At 44.5% G+C, this 27,993-nt stretch overlaps 1 protein-coding gene across 2 annotated transcripts in view; it reads left to right on the top strand.

Moving 5' to 3' along the window:
- AFAP1L1 (actin filament associated protein 1 like 1) overlaps nucleotides 1-27,993 on the top strand; it is a 76,424-nt gene that overhangs the window by 37,293 nt on the left and 11,138 nt on the right. The window contains exons 6-15 of one of the 2 annotated variants that reach the window (XM_055431162.2): nucleotides 97-195; nucleotides 896-1,107; nucleotides 3,833-4,012; nucleotides 5,931-6,023; nucleotides 10,281-10,362; nucleotides 10,601-10,750; nucleotides 11,833-12,044; nucleotides 14,221-14,366; nucleotides 15,014-15,086; nucleotides 16,874-16,985. In XM_055431162.2, the coding sequence (XP_055287137.1) occupies nucleotides 97-195; nucleotides 896-1,107; nucleotides 3,833-4,012; nucleotides 5,931-6,023; nucleotides 10,281-10,362; nucleotides 10,601-10,750; nucleotides 11,833-12,044; nucleotides 14,221-14,366; nucleotides 15,014-15,086; nucleotides 16,874-16,985 (1,359 nt within the window). The remainder of the gene's footprint in view (nucleotides 1-96; nucleotides 196-895; nucleotides 1,108-3,832; nucleotides 4,013-5,930; nucleotides 6,024-10,280; nucleotides 10,363-10,600; nucleotides 10,751-11,832; nucleotides 12,045-14,220; nucleotides 14,367-15,013; nucleotides 15,087-16,873; nucleotides 16,986-27,993) is intronic. The other variant, XM_055431164.2, reaches the window with a different exon arrangement.

Below are 27,993 nucleotides of genomic sequence, written 5' to 3'. Positions count from 1 at the left end.
CCTGAGGAGGACACTGTGTCCAAGATCTTTGCCAGCCCTGGCACCTGGAGTCTGCCTGCATTTCTCCAAGTACTGCTCTTTCTGCCAACCCCATAGATGGCTGCAGCCCAGCCCACTCACTTATGGACGGCTACTATGAGGATGCAGACAGCAGCTACCCTGCCACCAGGATGAACGGGGAGCTGAAGAATTCTTGTAAGTACTGGGTGGACGTTCAGTCCAGTTCTGTCCTCAGGAAGAGCAAACCTTGACATGCCCATACCCACTGCCCCCCTCAACTCCCTGGGGTCGCCACAGAGGCCTCAAAGCCCTTGTTCTGAGTGACCCTGGCGTTCAGTGGGAAGACTGCTGAGCAGAGTTAGGGGCCCCCGACGAAGCCCTTGCCCTGATGCTCGGTGACTGACCTTAAGCAAGTGATTTACTCTCCCTGAGCCTCCAGATTCCTCTGTATCAAACAGGGACTTGCTGAGGGCCATGAAAGTGACCTGAGACAACAGATGCAAAGATGATGGGTAAAGACAATAGCTGATGTTTCCTGAGCCCTCAGTGAGTGTCGAACACTCAGCTAAAGCTCTGCATTTGTTGCTGCTCAAAATAGCCTAGTGAGATAGGTATCATAATTTATTATGACTATTTCATTGATGGGGAAACTGAAGCTCTGAGAGGTAAAGTCACTGAGATCACAAAGCAAGTGGTAAATCTGAAAGACACAGGGCTTAGTCATTACCAAGAGCTAAGTGGGACCTTAGTCATTACCAAGATCACACCTCACACCCACCCCTTCACAGCCCTGGGGCCCCAGAGCAGGCATATCTGCAAAAGAGTAATAAGGTCCACCTCCCCCCCCACACCGGGTGACAGCACAGGGACAGGTCCTTTCCTATGGCTCCTGCAGACAATGACTCTGACGCCATGAGCAGCTCCTACGAGTCGTACGATGAGGAGGAGGAGGAAGGGAAAGGGCCACAGCCCACACACCAGTGGCCCTCAGAGGAGGCCTCCATGCACCTGGTGAGGGACTGCAGGATATGTGCCTTCCTGCTGCGGAAAAAGCGCTTCGGGCAGTGGGCCAAGCAGTTGACCGTCATCAAGGAGGACCAGCTCCTGGTGAGTGGCCACAGACGACAGCCTCTCGGCCTCACATGGACTTGCATGTGTGTGCGCATGTGTCTGTGTGCGTGCAGGCATGTCTGCCTCTGTCCCTCTGGGCTTGCTTTGTGCACAAAGGCTCAAAGGACAGTTCTTCTGAGAACAGAGCTCTCCTACCCAAGCAGAATTTTAAAAAAATAATAATACAAAACGTGAAGAACTGATAGACTTTACCAAGTTTTGTTTTCTGAAACATGAATTTTTTTATCACTTTAAAACAATGTTTATCATTTTTCACTAAGTAAATATATTTACTTATACAGCTAGAAAAAAAATAAAATGAAAAATGATTTTTTTAAAAAACCTACCTAATCCCATTGACCAAGAACTAACCACTGTTAGGCTTTGATGCATAAAGTTCCAACCTCATTTCCATACATCTGTCTTTTCTGAAACTGAGCCCATGTAATATTTGTTATTATATAACTTGAAACATTTTTTTTTAATTTGTCATGTCTCATCACTATCATTTCATAAAAGAAATATACCTTTAATTCCAAAGTATAAGGATGACATTACAAAAAAGGAAAGTCATAGACTAATGTCTCTCATAACATAGTTGTAAAAAGTATAAACAAAATATTAGCATATAGAATCCAGATAAAAACCATATTGCATAGAGATCAAACTTATTCTAAGAGTGCAAGAGTGGGTTATCATTCAAAAAATAACCATGTAATTTATTCCATAATTTCTGGGGAAAAAATGACATCTCTTTACCTGTTCAGTTCAGTTCAGTCGCTCAGTCATGTCTGACTCTTTGCGACAGTCTTACTAAACATGTATCCATTGAAACATGACCTTTTCTCACCTCGGAGCAATGAAAAGCGCATCCCATGTCAGAACCAGGCCAAGAATCATGACACTTCTTTCCACACATTATGCCTTCTTTTTCTTGACTTACTGCAATGGCTATGAGCTCCAGTGGAAGATACTCTGGTGGCTCAATGGTAAAGAATCCACCTGCCAATGCAGGAGATGCACATTCAAACCCTGGGTCAGGAAGAAGGAAGTGGCAACCCACTCCAGGATTCTTGCTTGGAGAATCTCATGGACAGAGGACCTGGCGGGCTACAGTTCATGAGGTTGCAAAGAGATGGACACAACTTAGTGACCAAACAAGAACAACAAAGGACCTCTCAGTTCAGTTCAGTCACTCAGTCGTGTCCGACTCTTTGAGACCCCACGAATCACAGCACGCCAGGCCTCCCTGTCCATCACCAACTCCTGGAGTTCACTCAAACTCATGTCCATCGAGTCAGACCTCTTCAGTTCAATTCAGTTCAGTTCAGTCGCTCAGTCGTGTTCAACTCTTTGTGACCCCATGAATTACAGCACTCCAGGCCTCCCTGTCCATTACCAACTCCCGGAGTTGACTCAAATTCATGTCCATCGAGTTGGTGATGCCATCCAGCCATCTCATTCTCTGTCGTCCCCTTCTCCTCCCACCCCCAATCCCTCCCAGCATCAGACTTCTCCAGTGATACAACTCATCGCATGAGGTGGCCAAAGTATTGGAGTTTCAGCTTTAGCATCAGTCCTTCCAATGAACACCCAGGATTGATCTCCTCTAGAATGGACTGGTTGGATCTCCTTGCAGTCCAAGGGACTCTCAAGAGTCTTCTCCAGCACCACAGTTTAAAAGCATCAATTCTTCGGCAATCAGCTTTCTTCACAGTCCAACTCTCTCTAGTATGATATAAATAGAAATGGTGAGAGTAGGCATATTTGTCTCAATCCAGATCTCAAAGGAAATTTCAATAATTCACCATTAAAGCTGATGTTTGTTTGTGGGGTTTTGTGTAGGTATTCAATCCCGATCTCAAAGGAAAGTTCAATAATGCACCATTAAGGCTGATGTTTGCTTGTGGGGTTTTTTTTGTAGGTATTCCTTATTATCACATTAAGCAAGTTTCCGTCTAAGAGTTTGCTAAGAGTTTATGTTACAAATGGATACAGAATTTTATCAAATATTTTTTCTGCTTCTATTGAAATATGTGGTTTTCCTCCTTTTTTCTGGTCCTACAATAAATTACATGGTTAGTTTTTGAATGATAACCTACTCTTGCACTCTTAGAATAAGTTTGATCTCTATGCAATATGGTTTTTATATGTCTGGATTCTATATGCTAATATTTTGTTCATAGTTTTTACAACTATGTTATGAGAGACATTAGCCTATGACTTTCCTTTTTTGTAATGTCATTGTCAGGTTCTGGTATCAAGGTAATGTTAGCCTCATAGTAAGAAATGGGAAGTGAGAATCATTATTGATCAATTATGGACTTCCCAAGCCCAACCCTCCATCTCTGCTATAACTCTCTCCCACATTCTTGCCTTGTAGGCCATTAATAGCAAAGAGCTGGCTTCCTCCCAAGACAGCCTGTTTCTTCTCTGGTTCTTTAGACTAGAATGGTCTTCCTGGTATTGTGCTAAAACCTGCCTCTTCCTAAATAAGTAGTTGTGACCCTTGAGACCGCTCAGTAGCCCTTGAGATCTGGAGTTTTCCCGAAGATGCCCCTCCCAGGCTTCTCGTCTCTGTGGTGAACAGTCACAGCCCCTGTCTTCATGCAGTGCCCACAGGCGGGATGGGTGGGGAGGTCTCTTTGGGGCAGGTTGAGTTTCAGTCTCCTCCCTCCACTCTCCACTCCAGGAGGCCCTAACCCCTTCCCTTCCTGTCCAGTGTTACAAAAGCTCCAAGGACCGGCAGCCGCATCTGAGGCTAGCGCTGGATGTCTGCAATGTCATCTATGTGCCCAAGGACAGCCGGCACAAGAGGCACGAGCTGCGCTTCTCCCAGGGGGCTACTGAAGTCCTGGTGCTGGCACTGCAGAGCCGGGAGCAGGCCGAGGAGTGGCTGAAGGTACAGGGGGGCCTGTGCCCTTCACCCACCCTTCCACCCTCCCTCCTTCCCTCCTCCCTTCCTTCCTCTCTTCCCCAGGCCCAGCCCTCAGTGGGGTGGGCCTCTGTCACTGGAAGAACAGGCCTGACTCAGAGGGTCAGTACCTTCCATATGGCTAGGGCTTTATGTGGAAATGGGCCTCGGATATCTCCAGAAGACAGACCTCAGCCTAGAGACCTATGTTCCTTCTAGCTATTTGAATCCCCTAACATGCCTACTGTGCGTTTATCCTACCTGCAATGTACATCTCCAAGAACAGAGAGCTTAAGACCTCCTACAAAAGAAACTGATTTTATCATTAGACAGGCTAATCCTTCTTTTTTTAAATAAAAGAGAAATTCTTTATCTTAGGTGAAATGTGCATGCTTATAAGATCCACCTATGACCCAGTTCCTCCGTCTTACACAACAATTAGAGTTACCATGTACTGAGCACTTACTTTGCGCCATGCATTATGGTAAGAGCTTTATACACATGACTTCATTTACTATTCACCATGGGACTAATATTGTTCCCATTTTATAGATGAGGAAGCTGAGGCACAAGAGCTTCTGTGACTCACCCAAGGTCAACCACCAGTGGTTCGGACCAGAATTGGAAGTGAATCCAATTCCAAGGAAAATCTAAGGAAATCTAGTCCAAAGGTGACAGGATGGCATAGTGATGACGAGGGAAGACTTTGGTGCTATACAGACCTTGAGTTCAAGTCCCGGACCTAAGCAGCATTTACTGAATATGTGATCTTCTGCAAAGGACTTCACTTCCCTGTGCCTCAGATTCGTCCTCTATAAAATGGTTCTTGTAAGCATTCTAGAGAGTACCTGACATAGAGCCTGCCAGGCAGCAAGTCCTCAGTAACTGTCAGCAACTACTGTGCAGTGATGGTGAAGCCCTCACCCCCAGGCTCTTACAGCAGATCTCTCCTCCTCTGATCTTCCGGCTGGAACAAAGAAACCAAACCCCTCCTTCCCTCCCTCCCCATCCTCTCTTCCTTCCTGTGATAACCAGCTCTCCCACTGGGATGTTTACTGTTTCTCATTACTGCCTTTGTCTCAGGAGGGGAAGGAAGAGAGACAACCTGCCTGCTGGGGTGGGGGTGGGGGTGGGGGGAGTGCTCTGTCCTTAAGGGACTGTGGTTGGGTAAGAAAAAGCCCTAGACTTGGAGTTAAAGAGGCCTGCCTTGATACCCCAATTAGCGCAAACAGTAGGGCAGAGCCTCATCATCCTCATTTGTAATTTGGGGACCAAAGTACCCCATCCCACAAGGCTGCTGTGGGGATATACAAGGGGATAATCCAGGCAAAGCCACCTGACAGATGAGCAGCAACGGTCTGCTACTATTTCGTGATCAGGATGCTTGTGCTGCATGGCCTCAGGTGAGTGCCTTGGGGTCTCAGTTTCCACATCTTTGAAATGGAGAGAATAATCCTGGCTATTCTGCAAGTTGTTGTGAAGTTCCAACATGTCACAGAAGTGAGCTCCTCGTGCCTGTGCAGGGCATGCACATGGCCCTTCACACCCATCATCTCACTGGTCCTCACACCCCCAAGGAGGTAGCAGAGGACCAGTAATCCCTGTGTTACAGATGGGGAAATGAAATCCCAGAGCAGGGACATGGCTTTTCCAAGGCCATGCAACTAATTCGTAATGGCGCCAGGTCTAGAAGCCAAGCCGCTAGGCTCCCAGCTCCTTGTTTTCAATTCAAGGGACACACACAGGAGAAAGCCTGTTCAGATCCTGATGTGCCCTACACATGGGGCAGGAGGCCATATCAACCTGTCTCCCACCCAGTGATCCCAACCGCTCTGCTGGACCTCATTCTTGCTTCTGTCTCCACAGCATCTCTGCCACCTGCTCACAGTGTGTGTCCTCTCCACAGGTCATCCAAGAGGTCAGCAAACCCGCCGGGGGCACTGAGGGGGCAGATGTGCCCAGATCCCCAGTCCTCCTGTGCAAGGTGGACTTCGACAAGGTACCTCTGTCTTTACAGGGTCCCTCTGAGACAGACAGTGGGAACTCAGCACAGGCTCTATCCCAAGGGACTCGCCGACTGGTGGTGAAGCCAGACGTTGACCATAGGCACTTAATAAACGTCTGCTAAATTCATGAATGCCTATGTCCAAACTGCAGCACAAGCCAGAGGAGGGAGTGACCACCCTGCCAGGACAGGAAAAGGTCACGTTCTAACCAAGCCATGAACACCAAACTGGAATCAGTCAGTCAGACAAGGAGTGTCCACTGGGACATAAGTGAAGCAGTCGTTTCATTCTGTCAGGCCACCGGCAAATACATGCTAAAGCCTATGTCTCACCAGGTGCTGTGGGTGACCATGGGACTCAGTCCCAAATCCTAAGGGAGGTTAAGACCCCCACATAAGGGTCTCGCATGACATAATAAAGGCTAGCATTATAGAAAAGGTGACTGTGGCTAGCACTGTTCTAAATGCTTTATGTGTGTGTGTATCTAATTTAATTTCTATAATTCCCTGATGAACTGTATTTTCAGCAGAGGAAGCCATGGCAAAAAGAAATTTGCCCAAAGTCACACATAATAAGAACAGAGCTAGCTGATCACACCCAGCCAGCCAACCTGTGGCTGAGTGTACAGCAGGAGGGTAGCTAAAATGTTTAGGTGGTGTTTCTGGAGAAGAGTGGGAGTGAGGACGTGTTATTGGTGGCTCGTTCTCTCCATAGACTCCTGTGATTGAGCTGTCATCATCATTAAGTCAATTCCAAAGTGCACAGTGTTTCTTTATATTTGCTGTCTATCTTGATTAAAAAAACTTAACATCTGTACATCATCACAGAACAAATAGGAACCACAGCTTCTGTTTCACAATTTACAGAGATGATTCTTTATACTTGACAGTTCTGTCCCATTTCTGACAGTTGCCATTTTTCCAACCTTTGGAAACTTGGGAGAGTACACCGACTCTCTCATTTCCCCTGCCTTCTAGTCCTATGCTTATAGCAAAGCATCCCTGAGCCTGGTCTGGGGTATCCCCAGAAAATGTTTAGGGGCTTCAGAGCTCTGTAAGCTCACCTTTTTAAGTAGATGGGTATCATTTCAGTCTTGTCCTGAGTCTGGCTGGCACAGTTTAGCTTCTTAAAGTGGGACAGTCGCATACCACACAGATGTTAGAAATGACAATTTCTAACAACTGGCCTCACAATTTCACTTGTGCCAGTTCCCTGGTGCCTCACAGCAGCCCACTGACAGGAGGGTAATTCAAGTGAGAAGGCTTGGAGAGATGAAAGGATTTTCCCACATCCCCACAGCTAAGGAGAGACATTTCTTCCAAGGCCCATCTTGACTATTCTACACCATTCCTTAATAGGAATGAATGAATGACTGGTCCAGAGTTGACATAATAAGTAAAAATACTGCTGGCTGACCACGAAGTTGTTACCATGGGGTGGTGGGTGTGTGTGTGTGTGTGTGGTGGTGGGTGGGGGGTGTGTGTGGTGGTGGGTGGGGGGTGTGTGTGTGTCTGTGTGGTGGGTGGGGTGTGTGTGTGTGTGTGGTGGTGGGTGGTGTGTGTGTGGTGGTGTGTGTGTGGTGGTGTGTGTGGTGGTGTGTGTGTGGTGTGTGTGGTGTGTGTGTGTGTGTGTGGTGTGTGTGTGTGGTGGTGGGTGGTGTGTGTGTGTGTGGTGGTGTGTGTGTGGTGTGGGTGGTGTGTGTGTGTGTGTGTGTGTGGTGGTGTGTGTGTGTATGTGTGGTGTGTGTGTGTGGTGTTCGGTGTGTGTGTGTGTGGTGGTGTGTGTGTGTGTGGTAGTGTGTGTGGTGTGTGTGTGTGTGGTGGTGTGTGTATGTGGGGTGTGTGTATGTGGGGGGGGGGTGTGTGTGGTGTGTATGTGTGGTGTGTGTGTGGTGTGTGTATGTGTGGTGTGTGTGTGTGTGTGTGTCTGTGTGGTGGTGTGTGTGGTGTGTGTGTGGTGTGTGTGGTGGTGGGTGGTGTGTGTGTGTGTGTGGTGGTGTGTGTGTGTGGTGTGTGTGTATGTGGTATGTGTGTGATGGTGTGTGTGGTGTGTGTGTGTGCGTGTGCTGTGTGTGTGTATGTGGGGTGTGTGTATGTGGTATGTGTGTGTGTGTGGTGTGTGTGTGTGTGGTGGTGTGTGTGTGTGTGGTGGTGGTGTGTGTGTGTGGTGGTGTGTGTGTGGTGTGTGTGTGTGGTGTGTGTGTGTGGTGGTGTGTGTGTGTGGGGTGTGTGTGTGTGGTGATGTGTGTGTATGTGGGGTGTGTGTGTGTGTGGTGTGTGTGTGCGGTGTGTGTGTGTGTGGTGGTGTGTGTGGTATGTGTGTGTGTGCGTGTGGTGTGTATGTGGTGTGTGTGTGGTGTGTGTATATGTGGTGTGTGTGTGTTTGTGTGTGGTGTGTGCGTGTGATGTGTATGTGGTGTGTGTGTGGGGTGTGTGTGTGTGTGTGGGGTGTATGTAGTGTGTGTGTGGTGTTTCTGCATGTGGTGTGTATGTGGTGTGTGTGATGGTGTGTGTGTGTGGTGTGTGTGTGTGCATGTGGTGTGTGTGTGTGTGTATGTGGGGTGTGTGCGTGTGGTGTGTGTGTGCGTGTGGTGTGTGTGTGATGGTGTGTGTGTGGTGTGTGTGTATGTGGTGTGTGTGTGGTGTGTGGTGTGTGTATGTGTGGTGTGTGTGCGTGTGGTGTATGTGGGGTGTGTGTATGTGGTATGTGTGTGTGTGTGGTGGTGTGTGTATATGTGGGGTGTGTGTGTCGGGTGTGTGTGTGGGGTGTGTGTGTGGGGTGTGTGTGTGTGTGGTGGTGTGTGTGTGTGTGGTGGTGGTGTGTGTGTGTGTGGTGGTGTGTGTGGTGGTGTGTGTGGTGGTGTGTGTGTGTGGTGTGTGTGTGTGGTGGTGTGTGTGTGGTGTGTGTTTGTGGTGTGTGTGTGTGGTGGTGTGTGTGTGTGGTGTGTGTGTGTGGTGATGTGTGTGTATGTGGGGTGTGTGTGTGGGGTGTGTGTGTGGGGTGTGTGTGTGTGGTGTGTGGGGTGTGTGTGTGGGGTGTGTGGTGGCGTGTGTGGTGGTGTGTGTGTGGTGTGTCTGTGTGTGCGTGTGGTGTGTATGTGGTGTGTGTGTGGTGTGTGTATATGTGGTGTGTGTGTGTGTGTGGTGTGTGCGTGTGATGTGTATGTGGTGTGTGTGTGGGGTGTGTGTGTGTGTGTGGTGTGTGTGTGGTGTGTGTGTGGTGTGTGTGCATGTGGTGTGTGTGTGATGGTGTGTGTGTGTGCGTGTGGTGTGTGTGTGTATGTGGTGTGTGTGCTGTGTGGTGTGTGTGGTGTGTGGTGTGTGTGCGTGTGGTGTGTGTGTGGTGGTGTGTGTATATGTGGGGTGTGTGTGTGGTGTGTGTGCATGTGGTGTGTGTGTGGTGTGTGGTGTGTGTGCATGTGGTGTGTGTGCGTGTGGTGTGTGTGTGGTGTGTGTGTGTGGTGGTGTGTGTGTGTGGTGGTGTGTGCGTGTGGTGTGTCTGTGGTGTGTGTGTGTGTGTGGTGGTGTGTGTGTGTGTGGTGTGTGTGTATGTGGTATGTGTGATGGTGTGTGTGTGATGGTGTGTGTGTGTGGTATGTGTGTGGTGTGTGTGCGTGTGTGTGTTTGGTGTGTGTATGTGGGGTGTGTGTATGTGGTGTGTGTGTGTGTTTGTGTGTGGTATCTTCGCCATTCTCTCATCCAAGCTGGAATTGTAATGGACTCCTCTCGTCACCATTCACATTTACTGATCACCGGGGCCTCTTCTGACTCTTTGGAACATGCCGACTCATCTCTTTCCCCGCCCTCTTCGGAGCTCGCTTCACCTCCTGTCAGGCCTTGTATTGCCCAGGATGACAGTCTTACTGCCTCTTTTGCTTCCAGTCTTGCCCGCTTCTTGTCCATCTCCCATGATGCATCTGGGGGGGGCTTACAAAACCAACTTCACTCATGTCCCACTTAAATACCTTCTTACCGCCCCATCACCTAGCAAATATGGTCCAAACTCCCAGGACACTAATCTCAGCCTATTATGTTGAATTTCTCACTCCCCAAATAGACTGAATTCCTCGCTTCCAAATAAATGGAAGACACAACCACCCTGTCATAATTGTCCTCCTCATACCTGTATGACCGTTGCTGACAAATATTTCTTTAGCTAATCCTCATGTACAGGGGTCAAGGGGAGACTGAACCAAAAAGGGAGACTTTGAGTGTGCCCTCTGACAGGGGGCTGTCTGTGTTCCTCCCCAGAGGCTGTCCCAAGAGAAGCAGACCTCGGATTCTGACAGCCTAGGCATGGGTGACAGCTGTTCCACTCTTGGCCGTGAACACGGTAGGAGCCTCTGGGGGCTCAGGTGGGAAAATGCTAGAGCTGGGAGGGGCCTTGCCATGAGCACATGCAGTGCAGATCAGGTCCTGACCATTCTGGAGACCTGGCTGATGTGACCTGGCCTATCCATACTGGGCCAGGCCTTGTGTGCAGGTTTCAAAGGCTGGGGGGAAGGCTAGGGGCAGGTGAATCTAGAACTTGGGGCTCCCTCCCCTCACCTAACCCATCTCCACGGCAACAGGCAAAGGGAAGAAGAGCAGCCTGTCAGAGCTGAAGGGTTCAATGAGCAGGGCTGCAGGCCGCAAGATCACCCGTATCATCAGCTTCTCTAAGAAGAAGGCACTGGCTGATGACCTGCAGACATCCTCTACTGAGGAGGTTCCGTGCTGTGGTGGGTACCATGCATGCAGAGAATTCAGACCCTGTTGATGAGGGATCCTGGGGCCAAGCCAGAAGACCCTCCAGGCCTAATCTACCTCATTCCAAAGGCAGAGGATAGAATCCTCCTACTAGATAACTAACCCCCACTCCCTCAATAATCATGCCCATCCACCACTTCTCCTCCATGAGGCCCTGACACCTAACAGAAGGAAAGGTCAACCAACTGTCTTATTTCTATGCTCCCTATGACATTAGTGCCAATCACTGCCCATCTCTGGGCCTGTTTCCTCTACTATGATAAGAGGAGAGTATCTTAACTTCCCAGTATATAATATACCACGTGTTTAAGTTACAGTCCAGTCTTACAAGGATATTTCTTGAATGAAAATATTTAAGGACTTTATTGTAAATGCATAAAATGCGAATTAAAAGTAGTTTGAAAGAAAAGAAACATTGTTCATCTAAACTCTTTGTTCCATGTACTGGAATCCAATAAAAAAATCACATGTTTTAGGTAAACAGTAATATTCTGCTAACCTGGAAAGAACATTATAAAAGTACATGGATATAAAGAAACATTTTGTAAGTGGATGAGGATACTGTTATGGTAAAAAATAAATTAAAATCTAAAACATTAAGACAGAATTCTAAATTCATCAGCCATCAGCCTGCCCCTCACTTGTTTTTAATTCTTCATCTTGGCTACATGCTGTCTGTTCCCACATGCTGCCACCAGGTGTCAGCATCAGCCACTGTTTTCCATCCTCCGCAATTAGTTTTTGCTATTTTAGGAGGAAAGGTAGAAGGAAGAGTTGTGTCTTTTGTTCATTATATATAGTAGTTCTGTCCTTTACATCAAGGTTGGTATGGTCTGAAGGCTGTTCAGGTATGTACAAATATGATTATCAATCCCCTGTTCACAGATAACAAACTGAAACCTGAGGTCACAGACCAGGAATGAGCTGACTCAGGACCCAGAAGGCCTTTCTTTCCAGCGAGAGTACAAGAGTTACCCAGGCCCTCTGTCCCTGCACCCTGACTTGTATCCCCGAGGACTATCAGGAGGTCACATTACTGGTCTCTCCCTCCCAGGTTATCTGAATGTGCTGGTGAACCACGGATGGAAGGAACGCTGGTGCCGCCTAAAGTGCAACACCTTGTATTTCCATAAGGACCGCACAGACCTGCGGACCCACGTGAACGCCATTGCCCTCCGCGGTTGTGAGGTGGCCCCAGGCTTTGGGCCCAGACACCCATTTGCCTTCAGGATCCTACACAACCGGCAGGAGGTCGCAGTCTTGGAGGTGAGAAGAGGAAATAGCTTAGGGGTGGGAACTAAGAGGAGCTCTGGCCTGGAGGTTGGCTTTTGTCCAGGGGACCTTATTGACATTACAGGGACTAAGGAAGCGGGAAAGTAAGCCAACTGTTGCCAAGTAGCCGGTTAAACTATAGAATAGCCACTTACATGTGAATTTCAGATAAATGGTAACTAATTCTTTTTAGTACATGTATATCCCATATGGCAACCCATCCCAGTACTCTTGCCTGGAAAATCCCATGGACGGAGGAGCCTGGTAGGCTATAGTCCATGGGGTCGCAAAAAGTCGGACACAACTGAGCAACTATACTAATAAACTATTGTTTATCTGAAATTCAAATTTAAGAGAATTGTGCGTTTTTATTTGTTAAATCTGGCAATCCTAGACCCAAAGTTTGTTTATTCTGCCTTATAAATACAGTCCCAAGCCTGAAAGGGATCTAGTCTAACTCTGATCTAATTTTGGAAACCTCTCTAAAATTTACTTCCCACCAGTGACTGTTCATCTCAGATAAACCACTGCTCCTACCACCAAGCAACTAAATTTTTACAAAGATTCTCTCCATATTGAGTTGAAATCTTAAAACTCTGTGCAGGCAGCAACTACACCTGTTCTGCATTTTTTTTTTCCCCCAGAACCCAGCCTGATATCCAGCAATCCTGGGCTGGACAGTATTGGGCTTAGTAAGGGACAGTAAGGACTCAATTAACATCTGTTGGACAAATGGCTGGATGACAATGTGATTTCATTTCACCCACTCATTTTTTCTAACTACCCACAGGCACCAGGCCTCCTCTCTGGGGTCATACAGAATACATTGAATCTCTCTTTACATGTCAATCCTTCAGCTATTTAGAAATTTAAAATATAACTGGAGGAAAACTTAAACTGCCCCCTCATATTACAGATAAGGAAACTGAAGCCAGGACAGTCACATGCTTCATCCAAAGCTCCACAGAGGATTAATGGCCTCTTGGTCTTTTTCCTACAACTTAAGACCCAGCCCCTTGGTATTGTTTTCTTTGCCCAGTACCCACTGCCTCTCTCAGTTATTAAATGTAAGGAAATATTGATTCTGTAAGTCACTTCTACTTTTGATAGCTTGAGATGGGTCTTTTACTTCTCTTCAGAAAGAGCTTTCCCTTCCTCTTCACAAAGAACTTTCTGGCAAAAACTGTGCTTTTTAAATTCAAGTTTAGTTTTTGCGTGCTAACTTGATTTTATGATGATGCTCTTGAACATTTCTCTGAGAGTATTTATCAAGTGCAAAAAAATAAGAATAGGAGCATCTTGAATGATGTCATTAGTAATTTAAACATAATAGATTTCTATTTACATTAACTTATATTAATCTTATATCCTACACAAATATATTTAAAATTTTGCATCTCATATGGTATTATTAGATGTCCATAGAACACTTAGAAAAACTGGCAAAAAGATAAACATTACTAAATTTCAAATGGAAGAATTCTTTTTTTGTGTGATTCAGTTATATATACACAATATTATTTTTGAATTTATTTTCCATTACAGGTTATTACAAGATATTGACTGTAGTTTACAGTAAACCTTTGTTGCTTATTGCATATCTATTTTTTTAAACTAGAAATCTAGCATTCTATTCATACTAAGTCAAACAGGTGGAATCAAACTGTCATAAATTTTTTAGTTAGGCAAAAATTTGTAAGTTTTCTTATATATATTATTTTATGATAATGTTCTTTAAATAAAAACGTGTTTAGTTGACCAGCAACTTCTTAGAGATTTTCCTGTATACAATATTATATATAATTGGCATTTATGATACAAGGAAAAAAGTTGGGTTATGTGATAAATAGCCTCCTCATTCAATAAAAAGCAAATATTAAAAAAAAAATTCAGAGAACACCTAAATTTTGTTTTCATATCCAATCGGTCTGGAAGGCTCTGAGGATTATGAGTGAGATTATGTTTTAGAGAGGTAGTTGGGGAGGGCTTCTCTATTTTCTATCCAGAAAACTTGGGCTTCTGGATGAGTGTTCTAGTCTTGCTCCTTTTGGATCCCTAAGTATTGGGTCCAAACAGATACTATACGTATACGGGTCTGGCGGAAGTGAGTGGGTAGCCAGAGGCCCTGAATGCGCCACAGTGAACTCAGCTTGTGCCTTCTCTCCCTCAGGCAAGCTGCTCAGAAGACATGGGCCGCTGGCTGGGGCTACTGCTGGCGGAGATGGGCTCCAAAGTCACCCCCGAAGCACTGCACTATGACTATGTGGACGTGGAGACCCTAACCAGCATTGTCAGTGCAGGGCGCAACTCCTTCCTGTAAGGGCCAGTGCCCCACAGCCCCCAGGGCGGCCCACAACCCTTCCTATCTCAGCTCCCTCTCAGAGGCGGAATGGGAGGGAAGGGAGGATGGGCTGAGAAAGACTGCTTCCTTGGGAAGTCAGAGTGGGTGCCTTCCTCTTCCATCAGGAGGAGTAAGCTGGTTAAAGGAGGAGGCTCAGGGTTGGGGATGCTGTGGATGAATGAGCCAGAAAGGAGAAGCTCTTTTGGACCATGGCCTGGGCTCTGCTCTCATGCCATAGAAACTTGGGGTCCCCATACCCTTGAGCCTCTGGGCAGGCATGAGGCTCGTCTGCAGAGTTTGCTTTATAAGTGCCAGCTTCGAGTTACGGCTCTATCATGACCAACAGCTTGGATTGGTTGCTTGCCAACCTGGATCCTCTGTTTTCTCATGTACAGAAAGGAGGCGATGAATAACCTACTTCCGGGATTGTGAGAATCCCATGTGTCCCTGCCTATAGCTCTAAACACATCAGTGGCCCAGTGCTGCCTGGCATGGCTGCTATCACTAACTTTCTGACCTCCATTAAAAGCTGCTGCCAGAATCAAATAAGTGGACAGGAAAGCACTGTAAGCTGCATAAGTACCACTGCCACATCATCATCATCATCCTTTGTATTTTCTAGATATGCAAGATCCTGCCAGGATCAGTGGCCTGAGCCCCGAGTCTATGATGATGTTCCTTATGAAAAGATGCAGGTATGGTCCCTTGGGACTTTGGGGGACATGGCAAAGACCACTTATTAGCTCTCCCTCTCTCCTTCCCTCACTATTCCTTTGCCTCAGAAAAATCACTTTTGTTTAACCAGCACCTGGAAGGTGGGGGAGAGGGGACCTTCTCGCCCCAGACTGTGGCTTGGGAGAATCTCTGGAACAGGAGGCTGGGCAGTGTGGAGGAAAGAGCCCCTAGCCAGGAAGAAGAGAGGGATCTGCAAGCTGCAGAGCACTGCTCCAGTCTGAGCACGCTTGGGCTTTCCACCCCTGTTACAGCTCTGTGAACTGACTGATTCAGTAGTTGTCTCAGGTGTGATAACTGAGTGGCTGCCCCCACAGGCCTTTACCTGGTGGCATCCACAGTCTGGGCTTCAGTTACCAGGACAATCTCCCTGTCTTGCTCACTAAACCAAGAAGATGCCAGCTTATTAACTTACAGTAAGGCCTCTGTAGCCATCACATGACCCATCCTGCTCCACAATCTGCCCTGTGCCTCCTCCTGCCACAGGAGAGCAAGAGGACCACATTCTGACTAGACACTGGTGAGTCAGGCCTCACAGCTCATGGACAGAGAGGGAATCAAGGTGCCAAGGAAAGCAGATGTGTCTGCAGGCCAGGACCCCTGCCCTGGACAGTGCTGGATGACCATCTGAGCTCTTACCTCTAGGTCTTAGAAGAACTAAATGAAATACTTTATGGAAAAAGCTTAGCACAGTACCTGGACACTGGAAGGTCTTATAATGAGGGTAAATAATACTGCTATTATCAATATCATTATTATATGACTATTATATTCCACTCATGGTTTCCTGAGCTTTGACAAGATGTTGAGTGTTTTCACTACTATTTCATGTGAAAATGTATAGCCAGTCTATTAAGTTATGCCGCTTCTACCACTGGCTGATCTCAACTTTGACTTTTTTTAACTTGAGTTTTATTTTTATTTTCAATTCAGAAAATTTGAAGGATACATCCAAATGATGTACTGACAAAAATATCTATGATAAATCAAATATGGTCACCCAAAGTCTTTTGAGACTTCCTAGATAGCATATTAAAAAGCAGAGACATTACTTTGCCAACAAAGGTCCGTCTAGTCAAGGCTATGGTTTTTCCACTGGTCATGTATGGATGTGAAAGTTGGACTGTGAAGAAAGCTGATCGCCAAAGAATTGATGCTTTTGAAGTTGGTGTTGGAAAAGACTCTTGAGAGTCCCTTGGACTGCAAGGAGATCCAACCAGTCCATTCTAAAGGAGATCAATCCTGGGTGTTCATTGGAAGGACTGATGCTAAAGCTGAAACTCCAATACTTTGGCCACCTCATGCGATGAGTTGACTCACTGGAAAAGACTCTGATGCTGGGAGGGATTGAGGGCAGGAGGAGAAGGGGACGACAGAGAAGAAGATGGCTGGATGGCATCACCGACTCGATGGATGTGAGTTTGAGTGAACTCCGGGAGTTGGCGATGGACAGGGAGGCCTGGCGTGCTGTGATTCATGGGTTCTCAAAGAGTCAGACATGACTGAGCGACTGAACTGAGCTGAATTTTCCACTCAACAGAAATTCCAGTTTAGGGTTGCCTTTAGGAAGGTATGAGGATCAAGTAGCAAGTGGTTTATAGATTGTTGAGGGCTGCACACAACTAAAAGTGTAAGGCCAAGATCTCAGAGGTCAGGCAGCACTCAACCACCAAGTGCACATCACAAAGCACCTACACTGAGGACTCTGAGCCCACCCATAATTTATCTTCTCCTTCCATCTCCCACCCAGGACGAGGAGCCTGAGCGTCCCTCTGGAGCCCAGGTCAAGCGCCATGCCTCCACCTGCAGTGAGAAGTCCCACCGGGTGGACCCACAGGTCAAAGTCAAGCGCCATGCCTCCAGTAAGTTCTGTGTGCAAGGGAGGAAGGGAGGGGAATGTCCAGGACAGAGGCAGGGCAGGGTGGGGGATCTCAAAATCAGATCCTTCCAGGGGTCATGTGGTAAGTGAGTAAGGAGAGGTGTAAGAAGATACTCTAAGAAAAAGAACAGCACAACAGAATGACAAAGAGCAGTGAGCAGGAGGCCTCAGAGAAAACAACAGGAACAGGTTGGGGGAGACTGAAGGAAACTGCAGTGCTCAGGCCCCAGCTCTAGGGGCAGCCAATACTCAGCTCCAGCCAAGGCCCCCAGGCAGCAGTGCCAGCTCAGATTTGCCTATTATTCAAAACAAACCAGAAATCTACTTATTTTTTAATGTTAGCAACTATTTAAAAATTTTAACACTACATAAAGCCACATACATAGAGAGAGTTCACCTCTGTCCTAGCACTTCATAAAAGTTTGTTGAACTGGCTAATTGCCACACTGCAAAGTAATGACTAACTGTGTCAGAAAACTCTATGGTAAAAGGTCTCTTTGATTCCCAACATAAATCTCTACTCCTGTATGATTTATCTTTATGAGCAAGCCAGCTTTCTGTAGGACAACATGTCCCAAGACTCTTCTGTTGCTTTTACTTTCTTTCCCCTGTACCTGAACAGAGTCAAGTTCTAGTCTTTGCTTTCTGAAGATTTATTTTTTAAAATACTTTTCTTTATGATAACTCCATATCATTGTTATTGTTCACTTTCTCAGTTGTGTCTGACTCTTTGAGACCCAGGGACTGTAGCCCACCAGGCTCCCCTGTCCATGGGATTCTCCAGGCAAGAATACTGGAGTGGGTTACCATTTCCTCCTCCAGGGGATCTTTCCCACCCAGGGATCAAACCCATGTTTCCTGCATTGGCAGGTGGGTTCTTTACCACCTAGCCACCAGGAAAGCCCACTTCATTAGCACAGATAATCTCTTCTAGAGTCAGGAGATTTGTATTCCATTCCTTACTTGGTCGCTAAAATAGTATATAACTTTGGAAACGTCCCCTCCCCTCTCCAGAGTTTCCTCTCTGAACAATTAAAGGGTTGTTGTAACATTCCTTATGCTCTATGCTTGTGGACACTAGAAATGCACAGCTTTATGGAATACCCATTTCAAAATGGGAAACTGAATTGAAATAAACATGTAAGATTGAAGAAATCACAAAATGTAACAACAACAAAAACTAGAACAAAGATTAAAAAAAAATTCTTCAAATCAAACCTTATACTGAAGCTCAGTTTATAAGAAAGAGAAAAAGCGGAGCTGCTTTGCCTGGAATCCAGAGACCCGCTTGGCCTCCCCTTTGCTCCACGCAGTAGCCTGTTACCCATCATTGTGAAATCATACAGCTCCTTGAAGACGATTGGAAACCATAGAGCTAGCCCAGCAGTGTTTTTCAGATGAAGAAACAAGAACATAAGAGAAGGGTTTTACCCAAGATCGCGTATTAATTACCTATTGCTGCATAATAAATTACCCAAAATTCCACAGCTTCAAACACAAGTGTGTGTTATATCAGTGTTTCTGTGGGTCAGAGATCCCGAGACAGCTTAGTTAGGTAGCTCTGGCTTAGGGTCTCTCATGAGGTCACAGTCAAGAAGTCAGCTGGTCATCTGAAATCATCTGATAGCTTGACATGCTAGAGAATCTGCTCCCAAGATGGTTCATGTGTATGCCTGGCAAGTCTGTGCTGGCTTTTGGAAGGAGGCCTCAGTTCCTTGCCATGGGGACCTCACCATTGGGTTGCTTGTCCTCATGACAAGACAGCTGGCATCCCCCACAGCACGTGACCCAGGAAGGAGGAACAGAGTAGAAGCTGCATTGTTTTTGTGAACTGGCTTTTGTGATCATTTCTGCCACATCCTAATAGTTACCCTATCTAGAGTGGAAGGGGACTGCAAAAGGACACAAACAGAAGAACGCAAAAATCATGGGAACTGAGGGGATTACTGAGGAAATAGTGGCATTAGAAGCTCCACAGACCTGTTTCCCAGAAAACGACCATAACCAGTGAGGACTGCTAAATCAGTCATCTAAAGTCTCCAGAAACTGTCCTAAGGGCATATGGCAAGTGAATTTATTCTAGATAATTTACTAACTCTCAGTTAAAACACTGAGACTTTGTGGCATCTGAGCCACAGCCCATTCCTTTACCCCTTTCCCAGCTCAGTGAGGCAGAATCTCTAGGAAGCTGTGGACAAGAAAACGGGCTCTCTCTCCTCTCACTCCGTCAAGAGCAGCAGTTTCTCTCCAATAATATCAAGTCACGAGCATTTCTTATCACCACCAATTATGTATTATAGACATGAAATCACAGGTGAGTGCAGCCCACAAGTAGGGTGCTCCCAGACTCCACTCAGGGCAAATGCTCTACTCAAGGTTGGGCAGGCCAAGGATATGGGGGCCCTAATTGTCCTCACCGCGGATCACGCATAAGGCAGGAGTTCCACACTAGGAGAGGCAAGTTTAGAAGATCAGAGGTAACAGTCCCCACCCAGCGCCCAGCTCACAAAACAAAGATGTCACTCCAAGAGAAGCAGGCCATTGTTCAGAACAGTGACTCTGAGATTTTTGCCCAAGGTAAAAAGAAAGGCAAGTCATAAAAACATTAAACTCCAGGGACTTTCTTGGTGGTTCAATGGTTGACAGTCTGCCTGCCATTGCAAGGGAAATGGGTTCTATCCCTGGTCTGGAAGATCCCACATGCAGCGAGGCAACTAGGCCCACGTGCCGCAACTACTGAGCCTGTGCTCTAGAGCCCAAGTGCCACAATTACTGAAGCCCACGCACCCCAGAGCCTGTGCACTGCAATGAGAAGCCACCGCAATGAGAAGCTCATGCACAACAAAATAGACCCCACTCACCACAACTAGAGGAAGCCCACACACAGCAACAAAGACCCAGCACAGCCATAAAGAAATTAATTAATTAAAAAAAAACAAAACACTGAACTCCAAAGCTCTCCTTCAAAAGAACTGACTTTAGTGGGAACAGAATGTGGAGCAAATGATGATACAAAGCATTATCAAAAACAATAGAACCATCAGCTGACAAAGCAATGGCACCCCACTCCAGTACTCTTGACTGGAAAATCCAATGGACGGAGGAACCTGGAAAGCTGCGGTCCATGGGGTCGCTGAGGGTCACACACGACTAAGCGACTTTACTTTCACTTTTCACTTTCATGCATTGGAGAAGGAAATGGCAACCCACTCCAGTGTTCTTGCCTGGAGAATCCCAGGGACAGCAGAGCCTGGTGGGCTACCGTCTATGGGGTCGCACAGAGTCGACCCCACTGAAGTGACTTAGCAGCAGCAGCAGCAGCAACAGCTGGATATGATACTAAGAGTCAGGCAGTGTAACAGAGAGATCAGAAAGAAAGTCCTGCAAAGATCACTGTCCTCCAAGGTGACCGTATATGCCTAAGGCTGCACCCTCTGTGGATCAACATCAGAGGCCACTGTCACCCTGATACCAAAACCAGAGAAAGATGCCACAAAAAGGAAAACTACAGGCCAGTATCACTGATGAACACAGACACAAAAATGCTCAACAAGATACTAGCATACCAAACCCAGTAATATGTTAAAAGGATCACACACTATGATTAAGAGGGATTTATCCCAGGGATGCAAGGATTCTTCAATATCCACAAATCAATCAGTGTAGTACACCATTTATCAAACTGAAGGATAAAAACCATATGATTATCATAGATACAGAAAAAGCTTTTGACACAATTCAACACTGATTTATGACAAAAACTCTCCAGAAAGTGGGCATAAATGGAATTTACCTCAAGATAATAAAGGCTATATATGACAAATTCACAGCTAAACTCATTCTCAATGGTGAAAAACTGTAAGCATTCCCTCTAAGATCAGAAACAATGCAAGGATGTCCACTGTCATCACTTTTATTCAGCATAGTTGTGAAGTCCTAGCCATGGCAATCAGAGAAGAAAAAGGAATGAAAAAGAATTCAAACTGGAAAAAAAGAAGTAAAATTGTCACTGTTTGCAGATGACATGATACTACACATAGAAAATCCCAAAGATGCTACCAGAAAACTACTAGAGCTGAATAATGAATTTGGTAAAGTTGCAGGATACCAAGTTAATACACAGAAATCTCTTGCATTCCTTTATACTAACAATGAAAAATCAAAAAGAGAAATTAAGGAAACAATCCCATTTACTATCGCATCAAAAAGAATGAAATACCTAGGAATAAAAAGCTACCTAAGGAGACAAAAGACCATACTCTGAAAACTATAAGACAATGATGAAAAAGTCAAAGATGACATGAACAGATGGAAAGATATATACCATATTCTTGGAAGACTCAATATTATCAAAATGACTGTACTGTGCAGGGCAATCGACAGATTCAGTGCAATTCCTATCAAATTACCAAGAGCATGTTTTACATAAATAGAACCAAAAAAAATTTTTTAACTGGTATGGAAACCCTGAAGACCCTGAATAGCCTAAGCAATCCTAAGAAGAAAAATGGAGCTGGAGGAATAGGGAGCCCTGATTTCAGACTATACTACAAAGCTATAGCAATCAAAACAGTATGGTACTGGCACAGAAACAGAAATATAGATCAATGGAACAAGGATAAAAAGCCCAGAAATAAACCCATACACCCATGGTCAATTAGTCTGTAACAAAAGAAGCAAGAATATACAATGGAGCAAAGAATCTCTTCAAGTGGTGCTGGGGAACCTGAAGAGCTACATGTAAAAGAATGAAATTAGAATATTCTGTTACCATACACAAAAATAAATTCAAAATGAGTCAAAGACCCAAGTGTGAGGCTGGACGCTATAAAATTCCTAGAGAAAAACATAAGCAGAACACTCTTTGACATAAATCACAGCAACATCTTTTTGGAATATATTTTTGGAAGATTACATTACCCCCTGGAGTAATGAAAATTAAAAAAAAAATAAACAGGATCTAATTAAACTTAAAAGCTTCTGCACAGCAAAGGAAACTATAAACAAAACAAAAAGACAACCCATAGAATGAATGGGAGAAAATATCTGCAAACAAAGCAACTGACAAGGGATTACTTTCCAAAATATACTAATAGTTCACACAGCATTTCATTAAAAAAATGCAATCAAGATGATAGATGAACTAAATAGTTCTCCAAAGAAGACATTCAGTTCAGTTCAGTTCAGTCGCTCAGTCATGTCCGACTCTTTGTGACCCCATGAATCACAGCACGCCAGGCCTCCCTGTCCATCACCAACTCCCGGAGTACACTCAAACTCATGTCCACCGAGTCGGTGATGCCATCCAGCCACCTCATTCTCTGTTGTCCCCTTCTCCTCCTGCCCCCAATCCCTCCCAGCATCAGAGTCTTTTCCAGTGAGTCAACTCTTCACATGAGGTGGCCAAAGTATTGGAGTTTCAGCTTCAACATCAGTCCTTCCAATGAACACCCAGGACTGATCTCCTTTAGAATGGACTGGTTGGATCTCCTTGCAGTCCAAGGGACTCTCAAGAGTCTTCTCCAGCACCACAGTTCAAATGCATCAATTCTTTGTCAATCAGCTTTCTTCACAGTCCAACTCTCACATCCATACATGACCACGGGAAAAACCATAGCCTTGACTAGACAGACCTTTGTTGGCAAAGTAATGTCTCTGCTTTTTAATATACTATCGAGGTTGGTCATAACTTTCCTTCCAAGGAGTAAGCCTCTTTTAATTTCATGGCTGCAATCAGCATCCGCAGTGATATTGCAGCCAAAAAAAATTAAGTCTGACACTGTTTCCACTGTTTCCCCATCTATTTCCCATGAAGTGATGGGACCAGATGCCATGATGTTTGTTTTCTGAATGTTGAGCTTCAAGCCAACCTTTTCACTCTCCTCTTTACTTTCATCAAGAGGCATTTTAGTTCCTCTTCACTTTCTGCCATAAGGGTGGTGTCATCCGCATATGTGAGGTTATTGATATTTCTCCCAGCAATCTTGATTCCAGCTTGTGCTTCTTCCAGCCCAGCGTTCCTCATGATGTACTCTGCATAGAAGTTAAATAAGCAGGGTGACAATATACAACCTTGACGTACTCCTTTTCCTATCTAGAACCAGTCTGTTGTTCCATGTCCAGTACTAACTGTTGCTTCCTGACATGCATACAGGTTTCTCAGGAGGCAGGTCAGGTGGTCTGGTATTCCCATCTCTTTCAGAATTTTCCACAGTTTATTGTGATCCACACAGTCAAAGGCTTTGGCATAGTCAATGAAGCAGAAATAGATGTTTTTCTGGAACTCTCTCCCTTTCTCCATGATCCAGCGGATGTTGGCAATTTGATCTCTGGTGCCTCTGCCTTTTCTAAAACCTGCTTGAACATCTGGAAGTTCATGTTTCACATATTGCTGAAGCCTGGCTTGGAGAATTTTGAGCATGACTTTACTAGCGTGTGAGATGAGTGCAATTGTGCGGTAGTTTGAGCATTCTTTGGCATTGCCTTTCTTTGGGATTGGAATGAAGACTGACCTTTTCCAGTCCTGTGGCCACTGCTGAGTTTTCCAAATTTGCTGGCATATTGAGTGCAGCACTTTCACAGCATCATCTTTCAGGATTTGAAATAGCTTAACTGGAATTCCATCACCTCCACTAGCTTTGTTCCTAGTGATGCTTTCTAAGGCCCTCTTGACTTCACATTCCAAGATGTCTGGCTCTAGGTCAGTGATCATGCCATCATGATTATCTTGGTCATGAAGATCTTTCTTGTCCAGTTCTTCTGTGTATTCTTGCCACTTCTTCTTAATATCTTCTGCTTCTGTTAGGTCCATACCATTTCTGTCCTTTTTCGAGACCATCTTTGTATGAAATGTTCCCTTGGTATCTCTAATTTGGGAATGGCAAACCACTTCAGTATACTTGCCTTGAGAACCCCATGAACAATATCAAAAGGCAAAGTGATAGGATACTGAAAGATAAACTCCCCAGGTCGGTAGGTGCCCAGTATGTTACTGGAGATCAGTGGAGAAATAACTCCAGAAAGAATGAAGGGATGGAGCAAAAGCAAAACCAATACCCAGTTGTGGATGTGACCGGTGATAGAAGCAAGGTCTGATGCTGTAAAGAGCAATATTACATAGGAACCTGGAATGTTAGGTCCATGAATCAAGGAAAATTGGAAGTGGTCAAACAGGAGATGACAAGAGTGAACGTAGACATTCTAGGAATCAGTGAACTAAAATGGACTGGAATGGGTGAATTTAACTCAGATGACCATTATATCTACTACTGTGGGCAGGAATCTCTTAGAAGAAATGGAGTAGCCATCATGGTCAACAAAAGAGTCCGAAATGCAGTACTTGGATGCAATCTTAAAAACGACAGAATGATTTCTGTTCATTTCCAAGGCAAACCATTCAATATTACAGTAATCCAAGCCTATGCCCCAACCAGTAATGCTGAAGAAGCCGAAGTTGAACAGTTCTATGAAGACCTACAAGACCTTTTAGAACTAACACCCAAAAAAGATGTCCTTTTCATTATAGGGGACTGGAATGCAAAAGTAGGAAGTCAAGAAACACCTGGAGTAACAGGCAAATTTGGCCTTGGAGCACGGAATGAAGCAGGGCAAAGGCTAATAGAGTTTTGCCAAGAGAACGCACTGGTCATAGCAAACACCCTCTTCCAACAACACAAGAGAAGACTCTACTCATGGACATCACCAGATGGTCAACACCGAAATCAGATTGATTATATTCTTTGCAGCCAAAGATGGAGAAGCTCTATACAGTCAGCAAAAACAAGACCAGGAGCTGACTGTGGCTCAGATCATGAACTCCTTATTGCCAAGTTCAGACTTAAATTGAAGAAAGTAGGGAAAACCACTAGACCATTCAGATATACCTAAATCAAATCCCTTATGATTATACAGTGGAAGTGAGAAATAGATTTAAGGGACTAGATCTGATAGAGTGCCTTATGAACTATGGATGGAGGTTCATGACACTGTACAGGAGACAGGGACCAAGACCATCCCCATGGAAAAGAAATGCAAAAAAGCAAAATGGCTGTCTGAGGAGGCCTTACAAATAGCTGAGAAAAGAAGAGAAGCGAAAAGCAAAGGAGAAAAGGAAAGATATAAGCATTTGAAAGCAGAGTTCCAAAGAATAGCAAGGAGAGATAAGAAAGCCTTCCTCAGTGATCAATGCAAAGAAATAGAGGAAAACAACAGAATAGGAAAAATAAGAGATCTCTTCAAGAAAATTAGAGATACCAAGGGACATTTCATGCAAAGAAGACATACAGGTGGCCAGAAAGCATGTAAAAGATGCTCAACATCATAGTATATGAGAAATGCAAATCAAAACATCATCAAAAAGTCTATAAATAATAAATGTTGGAGAAGGTGTGGAGGAAAAGGAATCCATCTACACTGTTAGTGGGAATGTAAATTAGTACGACCACCCTGGAGAACAATATGGAGGCTTCTTAAAAACCTACAAATAGAACTACCATATGATCCAGCAATCCCACTCCTGGGCATATATCCAGAAAAAAACAATTTGAAAAGATATATGGACCCCAGTGAATTTTCAAAAGATACATGGACCCCAGTGTTCACTGCAGCACCATTTACAATAGCTAGAGACATGAAAGCTACCTAAATGTCCATCGACAGAGGAATGGATAAAAAAGATGTGGTACATAAATACAATGGAATATTACTCAGCCATGAAAAAGAACAAAATAATGCCATTTGCAGCAACATGGACGGACCCAGAGATTATCACATTAAGTCAGACAGAGAAAGACAAATATATGGTATCACTCATATGTGGAATCTATTTCTTTAAATGATATAAATGAACTTATATGCAAACCAGAAACAGACTTACAGATATCAAAACAAATGTATGGTAACCAAAGGGTAAATAAGGGGGGGAGGATAAATCAGGAGCTTGAGATTAACATACACACACAGCTATAGAGAGGATAGAAAACCAACAAGGACCTGCCTACTGTATAGCACACGCAACTCAATACTCTGTGATAACTATATGAGAAAAGAATCTGATAAAAAATGAATATATTTATATGTATAATTAATCTCTTTGCTGTACAACTGAAGCACAATATTTTAAATCAAGTATGTCAGTAAAAATTTTTTTAAAAACAGAAAAAGTGTGGATAAAGATGTGACATACATATATACAATGAAATATTGCTCAGCCATTAAAAAGAGTGAAGTCCTGCCGTTTGCAACAACACAGATGTCCTTAAACAGTATCATGCTAAGTGAAATAAGTCAGAGAAAGGCAAATACATATAATTTCACTTATACATGAAATCTGAAAAAAAACAAGCAAACGTAGCAAATAGAAACAAAGCATTAGATACAGAGAACAATAGGGGGTTGCCAGAGGGGAGGGGGCCGGGGGAGGAGAGCAGTGAAGAAGATTAAGAGGTACAAATTTCCTGTTATAAAATAAATGAGGCATGAGTATGAAATGTACAGTTCAGGGAATATAGTCAACAATACATGGTAACTTTGTATGGTGACAGCTGGTAACTAGACTTATCATGGTGATCATTTTAAAATGTATAGAAATATCAAATCACTGTGTTATATACCAGGAACTAATATATAATACTGTAGGTTTAATACATTAATAGTTCAAAAACAAACAAGCTTATAGAAAAAGAGATCAGATTTGTGGCTACCAGTGGCAGGGAGTATGGGGAGGAGAACTGGATGAGGACAGTCAAAAGGTATAAACTTCCAGTTCTAAGATAAATAAATACTAGAGATGTAATGTACAACATGATGAATATAACTAACACCTTTCTATGTTACATATGAAAGAGAAAAGAGTAAATGCTAAGAGTTCTCATCACAAGGAAAAAAATATTTTTGTATTTTTTTAAAATTTGTATCTACACAAGATAATGGCTGTTCACTAAACTTGTTGTGGTAATCATTTCATGATTTATGGAGGTCAAATCATTATGCAGTATACTTTAAACATACACAGTGTGCTGTGCTTAGTCACTCAGTCATGTCCAACTCTTTGAGATCCCATGGACAGTAGCCCACCAGGTTCCTCTGTCCATGGGGATTCTCCAGCCGTGAATACTGGAGTGGGTTGCCATGCCTTCCTCCAAGGGATCTTCCCAACCCAGGGATCGAACCCAGGTCTCCCACATTGCAGGCGGATTCTTTACCATCTGAGCCACCAGGGAAGCCGACACTTTAAACTTACACAGTGCTATGTCAATTATCTCAATAAAACTGGGAGGAAAAAAAAAAGTCTGAGAAATGTCACAGCCAAGAAGAACCTGAGGAGACATGATGACTAAATGTAATGTGGTAGCTCTGCAGCAGAAGAGGACATTGGGTAAATTCTAAGTAAATCTAATGAAGTATGAGCTTCAGTTGGTTAAAAAAGAAAAGCAAGTAAGATGACATTGTTCTATCAAATGGCTCAATAGTACATTTGAACTGGCAAAAGAATCAGCAAACCTCATGATAAATCAAGAGAGATTATGCATTTAAAATAACAGAAAAAAGAACAAAGAAAAATAAACAGAGCCTCAGAGAGATGTGAGACACACCATTAAGAGTACTAACATATACATAAAGGGAGTATTAGAAGGAGAGAAGAAAAAGAGGAGCATAAGAAATATTAAAAGAAATAATAGCTGAAAAGTTGCCAAATTTATTGAAATCATTAATTTACCATACCGGAAATTCAGTAAAGTTCTAGTAGGATAAAGGCAAAGAGATCCACAAAGACACATCACACTTCCTGGAGGTCTTCCATGGAGGTCCAGTGAAGAAGAATCCTCCTGCTAATGCAGGGGACATGGATTCAATCCAATGCCTGGTCCAGGAAGATTCCACATGCCGTGCAGCAACTAAGCCCGTGCACCACCACTACTGAGCACTTGCACTGCAAATACTGAAGCCTGCCATGCACCTAGAGCCTGTGCTGTGCAATAAGAGAAGCCACT

The sequence above is a fragment of the Moschus berezovskii genome, chromosome 8 (assembly GCF_049115385.1).
Source record: "Moschus berezovskii isolate FMDL1 chromosome 8, NW_MosBer_1.0, whole genome shotgun sequence".
Classification (NCBI taxonomy): Eukaryota; Metazoa; Chordata; class Mammalia; order Artiodactyla; family Moschidae; genus Moschus; species Moschus berezovskii.
The sequence above is the reverse complement of the archived record's forward strand: the minus strand, read 5'-3'. Positions and strand labels throughout refer to the sequence as shown.